Source organism: Mytilus edulis, chromosome 13, assembly GCF_963676685.1.
Source record: "Mytilus edulis chromosome 13, xbMytEdul2.2, whole genome shotgun sequence".
Taxonomy (NCBI): domain Eukaryota; kingdom Metazoa; phylum Mollusca; class Bivalvia; order Mytilida; family Mytilidae; genus Mytilus; species Mytilus edulis.
The window spans coordinates 54,071,275-54,091,395 of NC_092356.1; the positions used below are offsets into that span (position 1 = coordinate 54,071,275).

General features: G+C 31.3%; 1 protein-coding gene across 1 annotated transcript; it reads left to right on the forward strand.

The window, feature by feature from the left end:
• Positions 1-11,301: 11,301 nt before the first annotated feature.
• LOC139502364 (hematopoietic prostaglandin D synthase-like) lies at positions 11,302-14,971 on the forward strand. The gene is made up of 5 exons (XM_071291823.1): positions 11,302-11,513; positions 12,798-12,890; positions 13,269-13,384; positions 14,163-14,276; positions 14,731-14,971. The coding sequence occupies exons 1-5, from the start codon at positions 11,378-11,380 to the stop codon at positions 14,893-14,895; spliced, it is 624 nt and encodes a 207-aa protein (XP_071147924.1). The 5' UTR covers positions 11,302-11,377; the 3' UTR covers positions 14,896-14,971.
• The last annotated feature ends 5,150 nt before the right edge of the window (positions 14,972-20,121 follow it).

Below are 20,121 nucleotides of genomic sequence, written 5' to 3' on the forward strand. Positions count from 1 at the left end.
TCTTATTAACTATATAAGATATCTTATTAACTATATAAGATATCTTATTAACTATATAAGATATCTTATTAACTATATAAGATATCTTATTAACTATATAAGATATCTTTTATATAGTTAATAATAGAGATATCTTATTTACTTATTAAGATATCTCCATAAGTTAATAAGATATCTCTATTAGTTTATAAGATATCTCTATTAATTACTAAGATATCTTATAAAGTATGTATTTAAAAGATATCTTTATAAAGAAGTAAGATATCTTATATACTTTATAAGATATCATATTAATTAATAGAGATATCTTATTAACTTATAGAGATATCTTATAAACTATTAGAGATATCTTATAAATTTTTAGAGATATCTTATTAACTTATAGAGATATCTTATTAACTTATATAGATATCTTCTTTAATATGTTATAAAGATATCTTATTTAATACATAATATATCTCCATAAGTTAATAAGATATCTCTATTAGTTTATAAGATATCTCTATTAATTAATAGGATATCTTATAAAGTATGTATTTAAAAGATATCTTTATAAAGAAGTAAGATATCTTATATACTTTATAAGATATCTTATTAATCAATAGAGATATCTTATTAACTTATAGAGATATCTTATAAACTAATAGAGATATCTTATAAACTAATAGAGATATCTTATAAACTAATAGAGTTATCTTATTTACTTTCAAATTAAATAAGATATCTTATAAAAATTAAAGATATCTTAATACTTAATAAGATATCTTGTTAAATAAATAAAATATCTTCAAATTTGAATAAATATAAAAACGGCGTGCCATATGTATAACGTATATATCTTACCATTTTGGTGTACAGCAAGTTACTAATTACAAAAGTCTGCTGACTGGTTAACTGCAACCAGTTTCTTTTACATTCTAAAATTATTTGGAAAACCATGAAATCACTATACAGAAATAAAGTTTTGTAATGAACATTTAAATTTTTTGTTCTTATTTTTTAAAACTGGAACTACCAGCAATAAGTTATTTAATACTTAACTCAAGTAAAACATAATAATTATACTTAATAACCATGTAAATGCATACATTGCTATTTGTAAACCAAGTAGAAAAATGAACAGCATTAAAAAAAACACATACAATGTAGGGATAGAATCTGTTTCATTGCCAAAAAAGGAGACAATGTCATTAGTCTTTTAACTAAGATCCCTAATGTTCGACATGTGACTTTACATCAAAATCAGTTAAAAATCCGTAATGTTTGGCTTACTCATAGACACTACATACAGTCGAGATTCACGTTGATTGTAAATATGCATATTTAGAATAAAAATATGGTATATATATGGTACAAATAAGTGATAAATATTGAAAAATTTGCGATTTATGATAATTAGGGGAGTGACTAAAAGGGGAGGGGGGCTCAAAACAGGATCCTGCCCTCGAGCACATATAATACTGATAGTAAATTTCGTGGTGTAAACGGGCGTATTTTTGAATTACTTATGGTGAACCTTAAGCACTACGTTTGGGCTAAGCAGGAGTACACGGGGAAAACCAGCGAACTTCGATAGGAAAACTGACAACTCTAGTAAATAAAGATTGGAGTCGAATGCACCCGCACGGGCGGGTTCGAACTCGCAAAGACTGTGTTGACTGGCTTGTATTTACAGAAGTAGAACTACTAAGAGCACTTTGCCACCGAGGTCCCCTTAAAAAAGAGTACATATGCCATGTCACATAATCCCTTCTTTTTAAAACAAGTTTGGGCATGTTTGAGTTCCAGAAGAAATAGACGTAAACTAAGTTACATCATTTGTAATATTCTCTTTGTTTAGAACGTTGTAAGCCAATCACATCGTTTTAGCCAGTGTCGTACAATTGTGAAATTATTTCCCATAATTCATTAGATTCTAAAACAGCAAATTATAGTTACTGACGTCTTTTTTTATTTTATGCTTCGGGTTGTTGTCTCTTTGGCACATTCCCCATTTCCATTCTCAATTTTACTCTTATAGATATAAGAAAGTGTAGCATGAGTGCCTGAGACAACTCTCCATCCAAATTACAATTTATAAAAGTAAACCATTATAGGTCAATGTACGGTCTTCAACAATGAGCCTTCAAGTTGGCTGACACCAATTAGCAAGCTATAAAGGGCCATAAAATTACTGATGTAAAACCATTCAAAGCGGAAACCCAACGGTCTTATCTACGAGAAACACTTATGAACCACTTAAACAGACGACAACCACTGCACATCCGATTCCTGACTTAGGACAGGTGCAAACAATTGCAGCGGGCTTAAAGGTTTTAATAAGTACCAAACTTCATATCTTAATACATACTTTACAGCATATGGAGATTTTTTGAATATTAGATGACGGTGATTGATAACCGGTCAGTGACAAATATCACTTGCATATCAGGAGAAGAGCACTTTCACTTCAAGATGATGTATGAACCCTGCATTTACTTGACATGTCACCCTACTTAATATACACATTACTGGAACTGCGATCCTGATTTTGCTCTAACTCTCAAACACAGCGGGCTTAACAAGAAAGTAATGTATATTGGAATTATAAAATAGGATTTGATATACTTAAATAAAAACCGTTTTTAAGAGTAAAAAAAAAGAAAGTCTATCTACCTTGTCCAATTGTTTAAAGTATACATCGGTAAATTAACAAAAATGATAAATTAAAAACTAAACAAAAAAGAAAAGAAAAAAAATAAAGTTTGAAATTATGTACACGTAGAAAAGTGCGTTTTAATTACAACATGTATATATGGCACGCCGTTATTATATTTATTCAATTTCGAGATATCTTATTTAGTTAAATAAGATATCTTATAAACTAATTGAGATATCTTAATAACAAAATGAGATATCTTATATATTAATTGAGATATCTGATTTATTAAATAAGATATCTTATATATTAAATAAGATATCTTATATATTAAATAAGATATCTTATTAAAATGTTTATAAAGATATCTTATTAAAATGTTTATAAAGATATCTTATTAAATATATAAGATATATTATTTAAAATATAAGATATCTCTATTAATTTATAAGATATCTTATTAACTTATAGAGATATCTTATTAACTTATATAGATATCTTCTTTAATATGTTATAAAGATATCTTATTTAATACATAAGATATCTCCATAAGTTAATAAGATATCTCTATTAGTTTATAAGATATCTCTATTAATTAATAAGATATCTTATAAAGTATGTATTTAAAAGATATCTTTATAAAGAAGTAAGATATCTTATATACTTTATAAGATATCATATTAATTAATAGAGATATCTTATTAACTTATAGAGATATCTTATAAACTATTAGAGATATCTTATAAATTTTTAGAGATATCTTATTAACTTATAGAGATATCTTATTAACTTATATAGATATCTTCTTTAATATGTTATAAAGATATCTTATTTAATACATAAGATATCTCCATAAGTTAATAAGATATCTCTATTAGTTTATAAGATATCTCTATTAATTAATAAGATATCTTATAAAGTATGTATTTAAAAGATATCTTTATAAAGAAGTAAGATATCTTATATACTTTATAAGATATCTTATTAATCAATAGAGATATCTTATTAACTTATAGAGATATCTTATAAACTAATAGAGATATCTTATAAACTAATAGAGATATCTTATAAACTAATAGAGATATCTTATAAACTAATAGAGATATCTTATTTACTTTCAAATTAAATAAGATATCTTATAAAAATTAAAGATATCTTAATACTTAATAAGATATCTTGTTAAATAAATAAAATATCTTCAAATTTGAATAAATATAAAAACGGCGTGCCATATGTATAACGAATATATCTTACCATTTTGGTGTACAGCAAGTTACTAATTACAAAAGTCTGCTGACTGGTTAACTGCAACCAGTTTCTTTTACATTCTAAAATTATTTGGAAAACCATGAAATCACTATACAGAAATAAAGTTTTGTAATGAACATTTAAATTTTTTGTTCTTATTTTTTAAAACTGAAACTACCAGCAATAAGTTATTTAATACTTAACTCAAGTAAAACATAATAATTATACTTAATAACCATGTAAATGCATACATTGCTATTTGTAAACCAAGTAGAAAAATGAACAGCATTAAAAAAAACACATATACAATGTAGGGATAGAATCTGTTTCATTGCCAAAAAAAAGGAGACAATGTCATTAGTCTTTTAACTAAGATCCGTAATGTTCGACATGTGACTTTACATCAAAATCAGTTAAACATCCGTAATGTTTGGCTTAATACTCATAGACACTACATACAGTCGAGATTCACGTTGATTGTAAACATGCATATTTAGAATAAAAATATGGTATATATATGGTACAAATAAGTGATAAATATTGAAAAATTTGCGATTTATGATAATTAGGGGAGTGACTAAAAGGGGAGGGGGGCTCAAAACAGGATCCTGCCCTCGAGCACATATAATACTGATAGTAAATTTCGTGGTGTAAACGGGCGTATTTTTGAATTACTTATGGTGAACCTTAAGCACTACGTTTGGGCTAAGCAGGAGTACACGGGGAAAACCAGCGAACTTCGATAGGAAAACTGACAACTCTAGTAAATAAAGATTGGAGTCGAATGCACCCGCACGGGCGGGTTCGAACTCGCAAAGACTGTGTTGACTGGCTTGTATTTACAGAAGTAGAACTACTAAGAGCACTTTGCCAACGAGGTCCCCTTAAAAAAGAGTACATATGCCATGTCACATAATCCCTTCTTTTTAAAACAAGTTTGGGCATGTTTGAGTTCCAGAAGAAATAGACGTAAACTAAGTTACATCATTTGTAATATTCTCTTTGTTTAGAACGTTGTAAGCCAATCACATCGTTTTAGCCAGTGTCGTACAATTGTGAAATTATTTCCCATAATTCATTAGATTCTAAAACAGCAAATTATAGTTACTGACTTCTTTTTTTATTTTATGCTTCATTGAAAGTAGTGTTTTATGTTCAAAAGACCAACAACACAATCATGACAATGTTAAATCTTTTCCACTAGGTAACAGATTGGCTACATGTTAAAAAAAAAGACACTTTGAGGCCATTTGTCACTGGTTAACCGACCACTCGGTTTCTTATAGATGATATACAGCGACGAAAAAACAGTAGCAAACGATCTATGGCACGGACTATAATATATATTATAATAATAAACATTATAGCTGATTGCATTGAGTGTGTAGCTAAAGGTAATATCTGTGGTTAGCTTGTTTGCATTTCTAGCTGAACCGTGAAGTCGTTATTGGTAAGGTATACTACCATCCTTTCGAAGTGGCCTAGCTACAGACAGATAGATTGGTAACCTGTCGAATTAGTCTACTCTTAAAGGAGGGTAGTTTATCTAACCCAATAATGACTTCATGGTCCAGCTAGCAAGCAAGCTAACCAAAGATATTACCTTTAGCTACACACTCAATGCAATCGGCTGTAATTTCAAATGTTAACTTGGAGTTTACTTTTAAAATGAAATGTGAATTTGAAAGAAGTACATGCATTATAAGGCCTACAAAAGTAAATGTTCTTACTTAAAAATAGGGAAAAGGTTATATATCCCATGTAGCTCGTGCGTGTTAAAGTGTCAATCTCACATTAACACGAGTACATCGTATGTATATATATATAGTACCAGAAAATTTGGCGGATTTGTAAGCATTATGTATTCGTGCAGAGTAGAACATAGACTGAAGTCTTTTCAAGCTGAAAGTCAGTAAGTAAATGAATGAAAGTGTGAATGAATGAATGTTTGAATGATTGTGTAAATGGTAGTAAATAAAGTACTCACAACATATAGTATTATACTAGTATTAGCTGCAATATTCTGCTAGATAGCTACTATGACATTTAGGAATAGGAAATAAGCCATATCATAGATTTTGGGAAAATTTTGCATAAAACTTTTTAAAAAAATTGCTGGTTGACTTATATCTGAAAACTGAAAAAATAATGCCTTTATCTCTTTTATTTTCTGAAATATTACAGATTGAACTTTTTCAAAAGAGATAAACATTTGTATAGGAAACACATATAATCGACGAAAAACGTTTATAAAATTATTTAAAAAAATATTTTTTTTTGTGCGTAGACCTCCTTGGTGTTTTTCGCTACGATATAATGTAAAATATTTTGCCCATATGGAATTTACTTACCCTGTATATATCATATTAGGTCACTAGCACACTATGTAACGAATTTATCTTACCGACTATCTTTATTTGTTGAATTTAGACTAAAGTTGTCTTATTTGCTATCATAACACATCTTCTTATTTCTGTAATCAAGTGTTCAAGTGTTCAATTTTAAGAACCTTTTTCAATTGGTCTGCACTAAACAACTAATGTAAACGATAAATATTTATTATCAACAACCTTGATATCAACAATATTAAACAGAACTTTAATAGTTTTAAATAATCAAACAGTGCCCAAGTCGTATAGCCACAACTAACCGTGTATTGAAATAAGCCCCGCCTCCCTACTAACCTAATATTGAATATACACGGTCTCCACATGGTCGCTTTTAACTAAATCATATTCCTAGAAATGTATAGGAGGTAAGATAAAATGTAGTATAACGAGATCGGAGAGAGAGATCTATTATAAATAAATTGAAAAAACATTGCAGTTTAAACCCATAGCAGGAATACAGATACCATTACAGCTGTTTTGTATCTTACTTTTAGATAAAAAAAAAAAAAAGTAGGAAAAATCTTACCATGAGACATAAGATGTGGAAATTTTGTGTCGTTGGGTTTTTGTCTCTTTAAGGTAAACACCACATCTCCTTTTATCCGATCGTAATAAAAGGTTACATGGAAATAAATGTTTATGTTAAAATACACATTCAATTTCCCGTTTTATTTCTAGTTTTTTGTATGATGACGTCTTGAAAAAGGAATACAATACAATATCTGAAAAAAAACTCATTTCACAAACTTGCCATTCGGATAACAATAATATTGTTTTATTTTCATTATAAGGTTCTTTTATTGTTTATTTCCGGAATGTTTCCCTTTGCCATTTACAATTTGGCGGGAATCTTTGTTAAACTTTTCTGAAAAAAGGTAATATCAGGCACAAAACAGATACAAGATTTTTTTCTAGGAACGATTTTGTCTCTCTCCAAAATCAGTACGTTAGCATATACCATGTATCATGTGTTTGTTTTTACTTTAAAATATACAATGAAAGCCAACTCGTATAAAACATGAGAACAACGACGAGGTTGTAAATAATGCAAACCACTGACGAAAGGGAGATAATCAAAAATAAACGTAAGATTTTTGACAACATTTATTTCTAGTTTTTATTGATAACCTTAGGTAAGAACAAATGTGTATAATTATTTTTGAATGTTTATGTATGCAAGACCTTTCAATATTGACCGTATATCTGATATGATATGTAGGTAAATATAACGCGTCTTGCGTATCAAAATATCATAGCTTATATACCTTTTATTACTGTTTAATGTTTATATATATATGATAATCATATAGGTACCTATTACTATTACTATATGTATATCGGGGATAATTGTATCTTTTTCATTTTATCAAATCATAAACTATGAAATAAAAAGATTAAGCTAGATTTGTATGCCTATTACTAACAATAGAATAGAGAATGGAAACTTCGAATATGACATTGACACAATACCCGTCTGTAAAAAACAGAAAAAAACTAAAAGCCACTAACGGTTCTTCAAACAGTGAGAAAATCGCGGCCGCACCTGGAGTCAGGCTCCATCTGCCCTCTAAGCAATAATGTATTACAAATCAGCGAAATGGACGCATTACTAAACTCCTAAGCATATAAATGAACCTAAATAAAAAAAACAAAAAAAAAACACGCACACGACTAACACAGGCTGCAGTTTCATGATTAAAACAGGGGCAAAAATGCGGAGGGGTCAACCACGTTTTGTGAGATCTAAAACCCTCTTACAACTCTAGCCAATGTGATTTATAAAAAGAATGTAGTGCTCAGTAAAACTCAGTTTAATTGTAGTAAGATCTAAATAGTTAACAGAAGAAACTATAAGCAAAATTACAAATGATTGATACTTGACATCCCAGCTGGAGACCTTCAATATGCTGATCGAAATATTGTGTCTTTCACATAGGAAAATCAAGCACAACGCCTTCCGTAATGGTTTAGTTTCATGCCATCATAATTTTCGCGAAGTCTATAATCCGTATCTATTAATATTTTGACTTCTCTCTCTCAAATTTAAAATTAAGCAACCATTTATGCCTTTAAGCATTAAGCGTGGGAGATGCAAAGAGGGAGTTTTATGATAAACTAGTACTATTGAGTTTATTTTTAAATCGATCGTCTTTCTTGTTCAACTATATACAGTATAAATGTTATATTTGTAAAGCGGATCAAGTCAAGATATAGGACAGTTTAAATATAGTTCGTAACATATATTCACACTTGCAAATTACATGTTCTACATGTATATACATATATAAGGTCTGATTGAAGGTCGATCAATACTGAAATTTTTCCTTTTTAAGTCGCATTTTTCTGTTCTTTATAAAAAAAAAAAAAAAAAAATTGTTCTCTGTTCTTTATACTTTAATGTTTCATTTTTCTGAATTCTTTAAGTTTGACTTATATTTTCTAAATGTTTAAGGAATATATAAGTAGAAAGCAAATGGCATTCATATGAAGAAAGTTAATAACATGTATGAGTTGTCATTGGGTCTCTGATGATTAGTTCTATCATTTATGTACCAGATCTTCATATTCTATGTTAAACTGTATTTAGATTGAACATTTGTTATAATCAATACACAATTAGTAGTTAAAGAAGTTAGTATAAACAAAGCTCAACATCAACGATGGGTACTTCCAGTGTATTTAAGTGTTCATCCCTATGGAATACTAAATACAAGCAAAATTGGATGTGATCTCTCATAAAAATTTAATTGAAAAAATAATTCAAATTTAAGCGTAAAAACAAATTTCGTTAGAGAACATTGTTCCAGGTTATCCAGAAACGTGTTCTTCGAGGTTATTCGGACAACGTGTTTTTTCAAGTTATCTGGACAATGTGTTGTTCCGGGTTATCCGGGTCACGTTTTGTTCCGAGTTATCAGGGCTACGTGTTGTCCTAGGTTATCTATAGCTAGTTCATGTGTTGTTCCAGGATATCTTGATCACGTGTTGTTCCGGGTTATCCGGACTTCGTGTTGTTTTAGTTAGGGAGGGCTACGTGTTATTTCGGGTTATCCGGAACACATGTTGTTTTTAAGTTAGCCGATTCACGTGATGCTCCTTTTTACTTTGTCTGTATTCTTTTTTTTTGTGAATTCTGGTTTTGGTAGATGACCTGATATATTTGCTGTAATTTGTCGATTTATGTTATTAGTTTTAATGCATTATATATTTGTTTATGTCGTAATTTGAACTTGACCTGAAACTTATATAAGTTATAAAATATTAATCATTTCTCCCTAAAAACAATTCTGGTATACTTCTAAGTGAATATGCATAAGCAAATCACAAAATAAGATAAAAGAAATGTTCTTTGTATGTGGTGTTAAACTGAAAAAGGACGTAACACAGCTATCAACACACAAGAAATTAACGGCTTTGTTACATCACGTCATTTTCTTAGAAGTGATTATATTACAGTCAGATAAAAAAAGAAGAGATTTTCAAAGTAGTAAAATAATGGGCATCTACTAACTATGTATACAAATATATAAAAATAGGATATTTGATGTCATAACACTAAAATTTAAGACATTATCTTAGCAGATTACATTTTAAGCCTTAAACAGGAAAGATAAGACAGCATCCTAGACAAAGACTTCTGTCATTTCAACTGAATTCGGATTTATCACACGCCTTTTATTTAAATACATAGTTTAGGATATAGGAAAAAAACATCGATGATATTAAACAAGTAAGTCATTCCTTTAAGAGAAATTGAAGTCGCTGAAATACAGTGTTTGAATAAAAAAAATGTGGTATGATTGTCAATTAGACACAGAAATTAACAACTTACTATAGGTCAACGTATGGTCTTCAACAATAAGCAAAGCCAATACTGCATATATAGTCAGCTATAAAAGGTTCAGAAATGACAAATGTAAAACATTTCAAACGAGAAAACTCACGGCCTAGTTTATGTACAAAAAAATTAACGAAAAACAAAAATGTAGCACATCAACAAACGACAACCACTAAATGAAAGGCCCCTGACTTGGGACAGGATATACATACATAATCTGGCGGGGCTAAACATGTTAGCATGACCCCATCCCTCCCCTAACCACGAACATTGATGTAAAAGTACAACATAAAAAACCCTATAAAATCAGTTTTAAAGGGCTAAACTCATTATCTAGATACAAATAGGAATACATGTAGAAAAAACCACAGAGATCCACTATCAACTTATAAAAGAATCATGTTTACCAAGACTGAAATACCAATTGCACCAAAACATATACCAATCCATTTAACAGCATTAGGATGATATATTTAGGTAATTTGTTGTCAAACAATATATATTTTCGTTATTAAAAATATATAGTGCTCAATCTGTATCTGTCAGCTGCTCTCTCTAACACAAAAAGGTCGAAGTGCACCATGAATTCACAACAACAATTTTCTCATGCTTTTCTCTCAGATTTGTGCTTTGTTTTTTTGGCATGTGAAAAAAATCTTCAGAAGTTTCCCCATTCGAAAAAGGATGTTTCCGTTATCGATATTATTGACAGTGCTCATGTTTTCTCTTTATTAACTTGAAACAGTAGCTTAATTTTTTGGCTTTATGGTGTTGTTTTTTTTCTGATTTATAATACATTTCATATACACAAAATATCTATGATAGAGGAAATAAAAGTTATATATACAGTTGTAATAGAATATAAGTCGAAAAAAGTGTTGATATGACAAAAGTTAGTCCCTCACTTATGTAAATTAAAGCCAAGGACATATTCATAAAAACTATTGATATATAATACTTGTTAATAGATATAAAGTTAAAACATATTGTTTAAGTATATCCAACTGTTACAGCTCAAACAAATTATTATTCACCTCAATTTCTATACAATTTGAAACTATGCTCTAAAACATGTTCTAAATATTGCCTTGATTAATATGAATGTCAATAATAAATATCGAATTTCAAAGTGTATTGAAGCGTACTGTTCTATATTTTAAACCTATTACTTTTCTTTAAATACCAAGGTTTGAATTGACCAGGGTTCACAATTTAAACATCATTTGAAAGTGCGGCTAGTTGAAAAACAGTGTAAATTACAACATGCCTGAGTCTTATAAACTGGTCTATTTCGCCGGAAAAGGTAGAGGCGAAATAAGCAGACTCCTGTTTGCAGCAGCTGGGGTGAAATATGAGGATAAAAGAATCACCTTCGAGGACTGGCCAAAAGTTAAACCAAGTGAGTACATAAAACATCAAATGCGCAACTTGTTATGTATTACTGCAAAACAAGAAAATTAAGTAGCGAGCTAATGCAAACATAGATTGGCTGCTATTTACCTAATGTATCTCTAAATTGGAGCACTGTAGAGAGTTTGACCGTTTAATTCACAATTTGTCTATTAAGAGAGAATATGGTAGTGATTACTTTTATTCATTATTTGTTTTAGTTTTTAGGTAATCTATTACAAAATGTGTCTTTTCGTTATTTATTTTTTTACATCTTTGGCATTGAGTTGCCAGATTGTCGTCCGACTTTTGAGTTATCCTGATATTTTCCGCCTCTTTTATATTTTGTTCCAAAAGATGAAATGATTTTTTACAGGTTCGTATGACTTCTTTCTATTATTTTATGGAAGTAGGATGCAAATATGTTTACAGACACTCAGTTCTCTTCGACATATGAGTTTTGAGTGTCTTCCTGGAATTGTCTGCTGTTTTCTCGCATCTGGAACTTTTCTAGTACTTGGAGTATAAGCAGTAGCGGATTCAGAGGGGCGTAGACGGCAAATGCCCCTTCTCTTTAATGGTTTTTAATTAGAAAATTATTATGATATATAATAGTTTAAAATAAAATCTTCACTTTGTCCCCCTGGTTTTATATTCCCCGTTTCAAAAATCCTGTATTTTTCTTGTAATTGTTAGATTTTATCTGTATTAAATTTCACTCGTTTAACCTAAATATCTTTATTGGGACAACATACAATCCAGCCATCGACACACAGAAATGTTGTTTACATTTGTACTTAATAAATTCATTTAAAATGGATTTGGTCAGAAAATATAAAGTAAACTTTCATTTCGATTTATTAAAAACCGTGTCATTGTATGTTCTTGTCAAGTTTCAAGGTTATCCTTTAAATGCCTACATTTGTATACAATATATAAGGTGTCTGCTATAGACCGATCATTTTGATAATTACATGTATGCGCTGATTAAATCCAAAATATTAGTCTGATAATTCCAATATAGAAAATTTTATATCTTATTCGAGATTTATACCAGGAATATTCCCTGTCAGCAGTTTATATCGCCTGAGGCGTTAGTCGAAGATGATGTTTCCTTTGTGAATTTTGAACGATAATGTTGTTATACCTTTCATATCTATCATTCTTCTCCTATTTTTAATCTTCACAAGGTAAATGGACTAACACCCCAGAAAATGTAGGTCTGTAACCAAACAAGTCGCCGATTACCCGGATATTCTCTTCAGTATAATATAAAATGATATTTATTTTTCAGCGACACCTTTAGGCAGTCTACCATATCTAGAAGTAGGCAAAGAAGTCTTAGGACAGAGTCTAGCTATTGCTCGATTTCTAGCCAAAAAATTTGGTGGGTATTGTTGCCCTTTGTATTTTTTTAGATGATTTTTTTTTTTCGGAATAGAAATTGAAAGTCGTGTTCTTTCCTATGCAATTCTTCTGATTTCTTAGTATTAATTGTTCAGTCTTTTATTTTTTTATCCAGCATTATTCATGTTTTAGATAATTGATATCAAAATGTTTACTTTGTCGATATTTCAATATTATAGTGAAACATGAGACTAGATCTCTTTTGCTTAAAATTTTCAACAGGATTTTTTTTTATTATCTGCCCTAAACATTTAAACAATTACTAGTAAGTTAACAGTAAAACATATTTATTTGTATATACATGTCAGTAGCAATGATGGCCTATGACTCGAAATATATATGCCGCTATCAATTACAGATTTATTTGGAAAGACTGACTTAGATTTTGCCAAGATCAATGCCATAATGGACACATTGGTTGATTACAGAAGCGAAGTATTTAAGGTCATGTTTGAGAAAGATGAAGCAAAGAAGGTATGTTATTAAATGGTATGGGAAGATAAAGTCTGAGAAAGTATGGATAGGGTCGAACTACTCCTATTTTTAGTGTGGGCCATGACAGGCACTCTGTTTAGTCTATACTTTGAAAGGAATGATACCAAAGTTATGGGTCATTTATATTAATAACATACGGAATATTACCAAACACTTGTTACGGATAATGGGTTAATCTCTACATTCCCCTTTCATCAGATGTACGTACAGTGTAGGACTACGTGTTACTGACCTTACTAAAAAGGGAATACTGCAAAAACATCTAATTACCTCAGGGGGAGGGGGCGGGGTTGTGGAATAAATTTGGTAAATAAAATGAAAACTTACCATTATGAATTTTATTGTATGTTTTACGTGTAATTACATTGATTACATTGTACATAAAATATCAAGAGTATTATATTTATATATTATATACACGTAATATTATATCCAATGGTCTTTTCCTGGCATTCCAGCTTCCTCGACCAAAAAAACCCAGACCGCTTCGATATTGCAAAAATTGCTGAAAGTGTCATAAAGCACCAACAATCAATATAATTATCATAATATCCATTGATAGAATCGTGACATTGAAATATGTTGATATGGTTTGATATGAGCAATAAATGCAAATTTATATTTCACGGGCCGTCTGTGACCCAATGTGATAAATAGCACAATCAGAACGTTGCTAGGCATTTTAAAAAATATTTTAAATATATTTTTCTTTGGAGATTTTAAGTACATTTGTACATGTAATTTATGTTGATTGCAGGCAGAGGGCATGAAGAAATTAAATGAAGAAACTCAACCAAGTGTGTTAAAGAATTTACAGAAAATGTTGGAAGCAAATAAATGCAAGGAATGTGGATTTTCTGTTGGTAAAAGTGTAAGTAATCGGAATTAGTATATCTATCACAGTCTTTTCAATTATCTATCAATTATATCAAGTACTTAAATCATCATTAGGGCTATGTGTTTATAGAACTATAGATACCTAGTCCGAGTTGTATGTTAGAAATCTTCCGATGTAGATTGTATTAGTCCATTGACAACGTTTTGCTCGTCCACTTCGTACTTAAATTAGTTTAGTTTAGCTTAAACATATTTTTATATTGGTCAAATAATCAACATGATAATGGACAACATTAAATATCTGGTGAAAAAAGAGAGACTAAAGATCCACAGGTAAATTTAAACTCGTCATTCGAAAATGAAATGACAACGCCATGGCTAAAAAGACAGACAGACAGACAAACATAAGTACACAAAAACACAACAAAGAAAACTGAAGACTATGGAATCTGTTTCAAGGATAACATCAATATTCATATATTTTTCAGTTAAGTGTTGCAGATTTATACCTTTATGATGTATTGGAAGGTGCTGTCACCATGAAGGCCGATGTATTGGATAGTTACCCGGATGTAAAGGCTTGCTACAACAAAGTTCCATCTCTTCCCAAAATAGCTAAATGGTTGAAAGAGCGTCCAAAATCAGAATTTTAAGTACAAAAAACAATATTACGTCAAAAACATTTCCAAAATTTAGCAGCAATAAATAAAATACTCTTGTAAAATACAATTTCACTTTCTTTTTTTGCCAATATTTTATGCACTGCAGACTATAAATTGGTCATATCCATACATATTTGATGTCTTGATTTGGCTGATATAGAATCTGCATTTAGTCTTGAGAATCTCCACCAATACCAATATTTTAACAATCATTGTTACCCTGTTTCGTCGTTGACATCACTGTCACTGTATTCCTTTGCCGGTGTTTCATTGTTTTATTAATGCCCGCGTCACACTGTCCCGATTTGTACATACGATGGACAAACGAATGCGAAAATTGTAAGTTCGTACGAAGTTGGTCCCGATCTCGTTAAAATACCAAAAAGTGACCGAAGCAAGTACGGTGAATAACGAAGTCTATACGATGGTGTCGAAAATATATACGATAGCAAAAGATAGACATACGAAGGTTAACCGAAAACGGGTATTTAAGCTTCATATCTTAACCGAAGCCTACACGATGGACCACGAAGGCTACACGATGGATTACGAAGGTTACATGATGGATTACGATGATGGCGCGATGGTCATACGATGTCTAAAAGACGTCATGTACAGCTTACGATGCATTTAAATTATATGCTGAAGGCATCACGCGTTTTAAATTGTTTGATCAATATTGAATGTATATAATATTGTACATTTAATCACCCTTGTGGACACTCTAAAACAAATATGCTTCAAAAGATTTTAACCACATTTGGTATATTGTTCCTCTTGTAATGATCTGACATTTTTACGTTCAAGGCCAAAGATAAAGGTCATGCAGATGGACGTGTTTTTTCTCCTTGAAATAGCATAATACTCAGGAAATTGGTTGCTATTTTTTACCTGCTGGTTCTAAAGACAATATTAAAGGTATTTCAAGTTACTGAATGTTTTGGTTGATTTCTAAAAAAAAAGTTTATGTATCAAATATGCATATTCAATTTACCATTTTCTGCATGTGTCATATACAAATATAGTGTCCATATTTGTCCCCAATATGTTACATACGAAGGGATGCCACGATCGGCATTGCCTTGTTTGACCTGTAAAATGTGTGCACTAGTCTGAATAATCACCCATAATTATGCCCATGTTTACTGATCTATCTTAAAGGTAAGGTAATGGGTGCGTTGATCCCTTTTATTCAAAAAGAGCTCTTTCCAGGAGGATATAATAATGATATAGACAAAAGGAAGGAGATGGGGAAAGCAACAAATGCGGCAAAATATGACATATAGAAAACAAAATGGTTATGGTGTAAACATTCGTGTGACAACAACTCAGACGATACATACAAAATCAGAATAATGAAGAAAAAGTTGATTTCCCTATGCACGTGTACCTGCAGTGTTGGTGTACGAGGCGCGCTTATGATTTTCATTATATTACTTGATACGAAAAATTGACAAAAAATAATATTTTACTTGTAAAAGTAAATCCTGACCCTGTAATAGCTCCTCTTCTTGTTCCATTTGAATTAATAGAAACAACTCTGTCGTCTTTCTTGTTATCATAGAATCATATGATATGAGCCATGTTTTGTGAACGTCCTTCTTAACTGTCGTATTAGACTGACCAGTGCATATCGCGCATGGCACTTTAAATGTATTTTAGCGCGAAAATTAACTTATATTTAGCTGGATTGATTGCCGTCGTAGTTCCATCTTGTCACCTTCGTACGTTTATTTGATGGCAACACGACGGGATTACGAAGTCTTTACGAAGTCGTGTTGCCATCGTAAGACCTCCGTGATTCATTCGTGTAGACATCGTAATGTCAAAACTGCCCGATGGAAACGATGTAAACAAGAATGCAATACGATGTTCAATGATGCATTCCCGGTAACATTACGATGGTGAGGATGGTGATACGAACTCAATACGAACCCTCAACATCGGACGCACCTTCGGGGATTTTTTAACATGTTAAAAAATTTAAAACCCTTCCCGAAGTTGTCCCCGAAGGCTAGAAAAAGTGGCCGATGGTTCTACGATAGTTAAAGATGGCACCACGAATAGCCCGATCTGGATACGATCAGTCCCGATTTTGAAGATTTCAATGATCGTGTTGACATCGGCGTTAAAATCGGGACAGTGTGACGCGGGCATAATGGACAGTCAAATGATTGAATCTTTTAATTCATCTGGTTCAGCTATTTCGAGCTTTCGTACCTTTTTATGTTCTTTATCCAGCAATGTGTTTCAAATCTTTTCTCTATTGAAACTATTTGTTATCCTCATACCAAACTATCATAATTTAGGAGCACTTTAGTTTTTTTTATTAATGTCCAACGATTTTAAAGACTTGCCAACATTCTTGTCAGCTTCCATGACTAGAACATTAACTTCATGTATATGTCAGTTTGTTCTGTTCTGTAGTTTGACAAAAACAGAATCACAAAAATACTGAACTCCGAGGAATATTCAATCGGAAAGTCCTTAACCACATGGCAAAATAAAATGACAAAACACATCGAACGAATGGACAACACCTGTCATATTCCGGACTTGGTACAGTTATTTTCAAATGTAGAAAATGGTGGATTGAACCTGGCTTTATAGCGCTAAACCTCTCACTTGTACGACAGTCTCATCAAATTCCGTTATATTTACAACGATGCGTGAACAAAACAGACATAATAAATAAAATAGTCAAATTATGGGTACAGCAGTCATCACTGTGTTACAATCTCAAAACAAATCCATGCAATGAATGGCTTAACCTCAAATTATACATTTTCAGACCTGTGTATAAAACCCCATAGGTGCAACTGTTACAATGTATGGTAGCCGTTCTATATAGATAAATCATCCGACAGTGAAACAATTAACTTGTATGTTCCTAACTATTGTAAATACAATATTGGAATAAAACACTTGTGCTTCTAATTTTCGGTGATGCCGTTTTAAAGATAAATGCAGAAAGTCATATTAATTTGATAAAACAATAGTTTGCTCCTGATCATGCAAATTTATAATAGATCATGAATATGCAAATGAGACAGATGGCAACATATACCCGACATTAACTGCAACATATATCTCGAAGTAATATACTGTCTCAATCAATAAAAAAGGTCTGTCTGTAAGAACGGATAGTTATTTGATTTAGGAAAGACACGATGGGCCAAAAAAATACACAAGATAGACCACTCAATCTTAAATCTTACCAACAGAAATAACAAGTGAAATATTCAAGTACATGTAACTATACGCATATATGTATACAGTCAACACCAAAGTCACACTTGTAACACATGCATCCGTGATTAGTATCCGTGATTACACAATGTACGTGAACAGCAGTCAACATTAAGGTCACTTTTGTAATAAAATCGAGAATAGAGGCGGGGAATGTGTCAAAGATACAATAACCCGACCAAAGAGCAAAAAAACCGAACGCCTACGATGGGTCTTCGACATAAAATGCGAATCCCACAACGGGAGGTGGTCTTTAGCTGGCCTTACAATAATGCATACTAGTTTAGCGAAAATAAACGTAACACTATACTCCGAAACTTATATAATGCATGTAACCGTATTGACACAATATAAAAAACATCAAGGTCACTCTTATACATGTAATCGTAATGAAACTATGTGCACTGTGCGACATTCCGCATCAAGGTCACTCTTGTAAAACATGTATTCGTAATGACACAATGTACACTGTACGACAGTCCGCATCCAGGTCACTCTTGTAAACACGTATTCGTAATGACACAATGTGCACTGTACGACAGTCCGCATCAAGGTCACTCTTGTAAAACCTGTATTCGTAATGACACAATGTGCACTGTACGACAGTCCGCATCAAGGTCACTCTTGTAAAACATGTATTCGTAATGACACAATGTGCAATGTATACGACAGTCCGCATCAAGGTCACTCTTGTAAACATGTATTCGTAATGACACAATGTGCACTGTACGACAGTCTGCATCAGAGTCACTCTTGTAAAACATGTATTCGTAATGACACAATGTATATTGTACGACAGTCCGCATCAATGTCACTCTTGTAAAACATGTATTCGTAATGACACAATGTATATTGTACGTCAGTCACTCAGCATCAAGGTCACTCTTGTAAAACTTGTATTTGTAATGTCACAATGAACATGTACTGGGAGATCGATTAAATTAACGAATCATATTCTTATCCTTTATTCAGTAATGACCAAATTGCTCACATTACGATATAATTTTCTTCACAATACGTTCATTTTAAAAATTGAGTTAACATAAATATCTCGTTATTCCCAGTTTTGCATACATGCTCAAAGTCAAATCCCTATTTATATGTATGTATATCCCTATTTATATGTATGTATATCCGTAGAATAAACTCAATTAGTGAAGGAAAAAAAAACACTTGCAAATTTTTAATTTTAATCATATAAAATATCGAAATTTTAAAGTTTTAGTTTGCAGCAGGTAAATAAATCATAGATTTTATACAGACAACAATACATGTAAGTGGACTGACAGACAAGGTCGAAATGGCCCCATGTCTGGAGAACAAGGTGTAAAGAAAATGTCTATGTAAATGACGACCTTGCATTTAAAAACACAAGTCGACTAACAACGTGATCGTACAAAAGACGAAAATATATAAAGGCTTTTAAAGGTCATACTGAAATTCAATAATAAAATTGACATCGTACTGAAACCCAGTGTTTAAATGAACAGGTAAAAGTTGTTTTGAATGTTGTCATAATACTACAAATAGTTTGGTCAATATGGCTTGCCCGTATTTAGCACATTTTTTTATTTTCATATCATATGAAGTCTTTATGTATCAGACATGAGGCGATTAAAGTTGAAATTGATGGTTCTTTTATGTGCTGATTGTACCTCCAAATAGATAATCTGGTGTAGGTCCTTACGTTAAGGAGCTTATATATATGCACAGGACAGCAGTCATACCCCATCTTCTTACATCTATTGCTACGATTTTTGTCTTGATTTTGCTATTCGTTTAGTCTTTTAGGTTTTGTCAACTCTTCATTGTCTGAATTATGTTTTGGATTTTTCAAAAAAATGGCCTCGATCATAACTGAATTTGATTGTTCCCAATTGTTTCTCTTGAAAACAACTAGTTCAACCATACTTGACCTCCGTGTTTTATTATTGTATCTTGTGTCCGTCAACAACAAACATGACCGAC

What these genes read in the sequence shown, in the direction of transcription:
- LOC139502364 (XM_071291823.1), top strand. Translation starts at nt 11,378, where the DNA reads ATGCCTGAGTCTTATAAACTGGTCTATTTCGCCGGAAAAGGTAGAGGC. An exon ending in ATTTCTAGCCAAAAAATTTG is followed by an intron (nt 12,891 to 13,268) that starts GTGGGTATTGTT and finishes TATCAATTACAG; the next exon opens with ATTTATTTGGAAAGACTGAC. An exon ending in AGAAAGATGAAGCAAAGAAG is followed by an intron (nt 13,385 to 14,162) that starts GTATGTTATTAA and finishes TGTTGATTGCAG; the next exon opens with GCAGAGGGCATGAAGAAATT.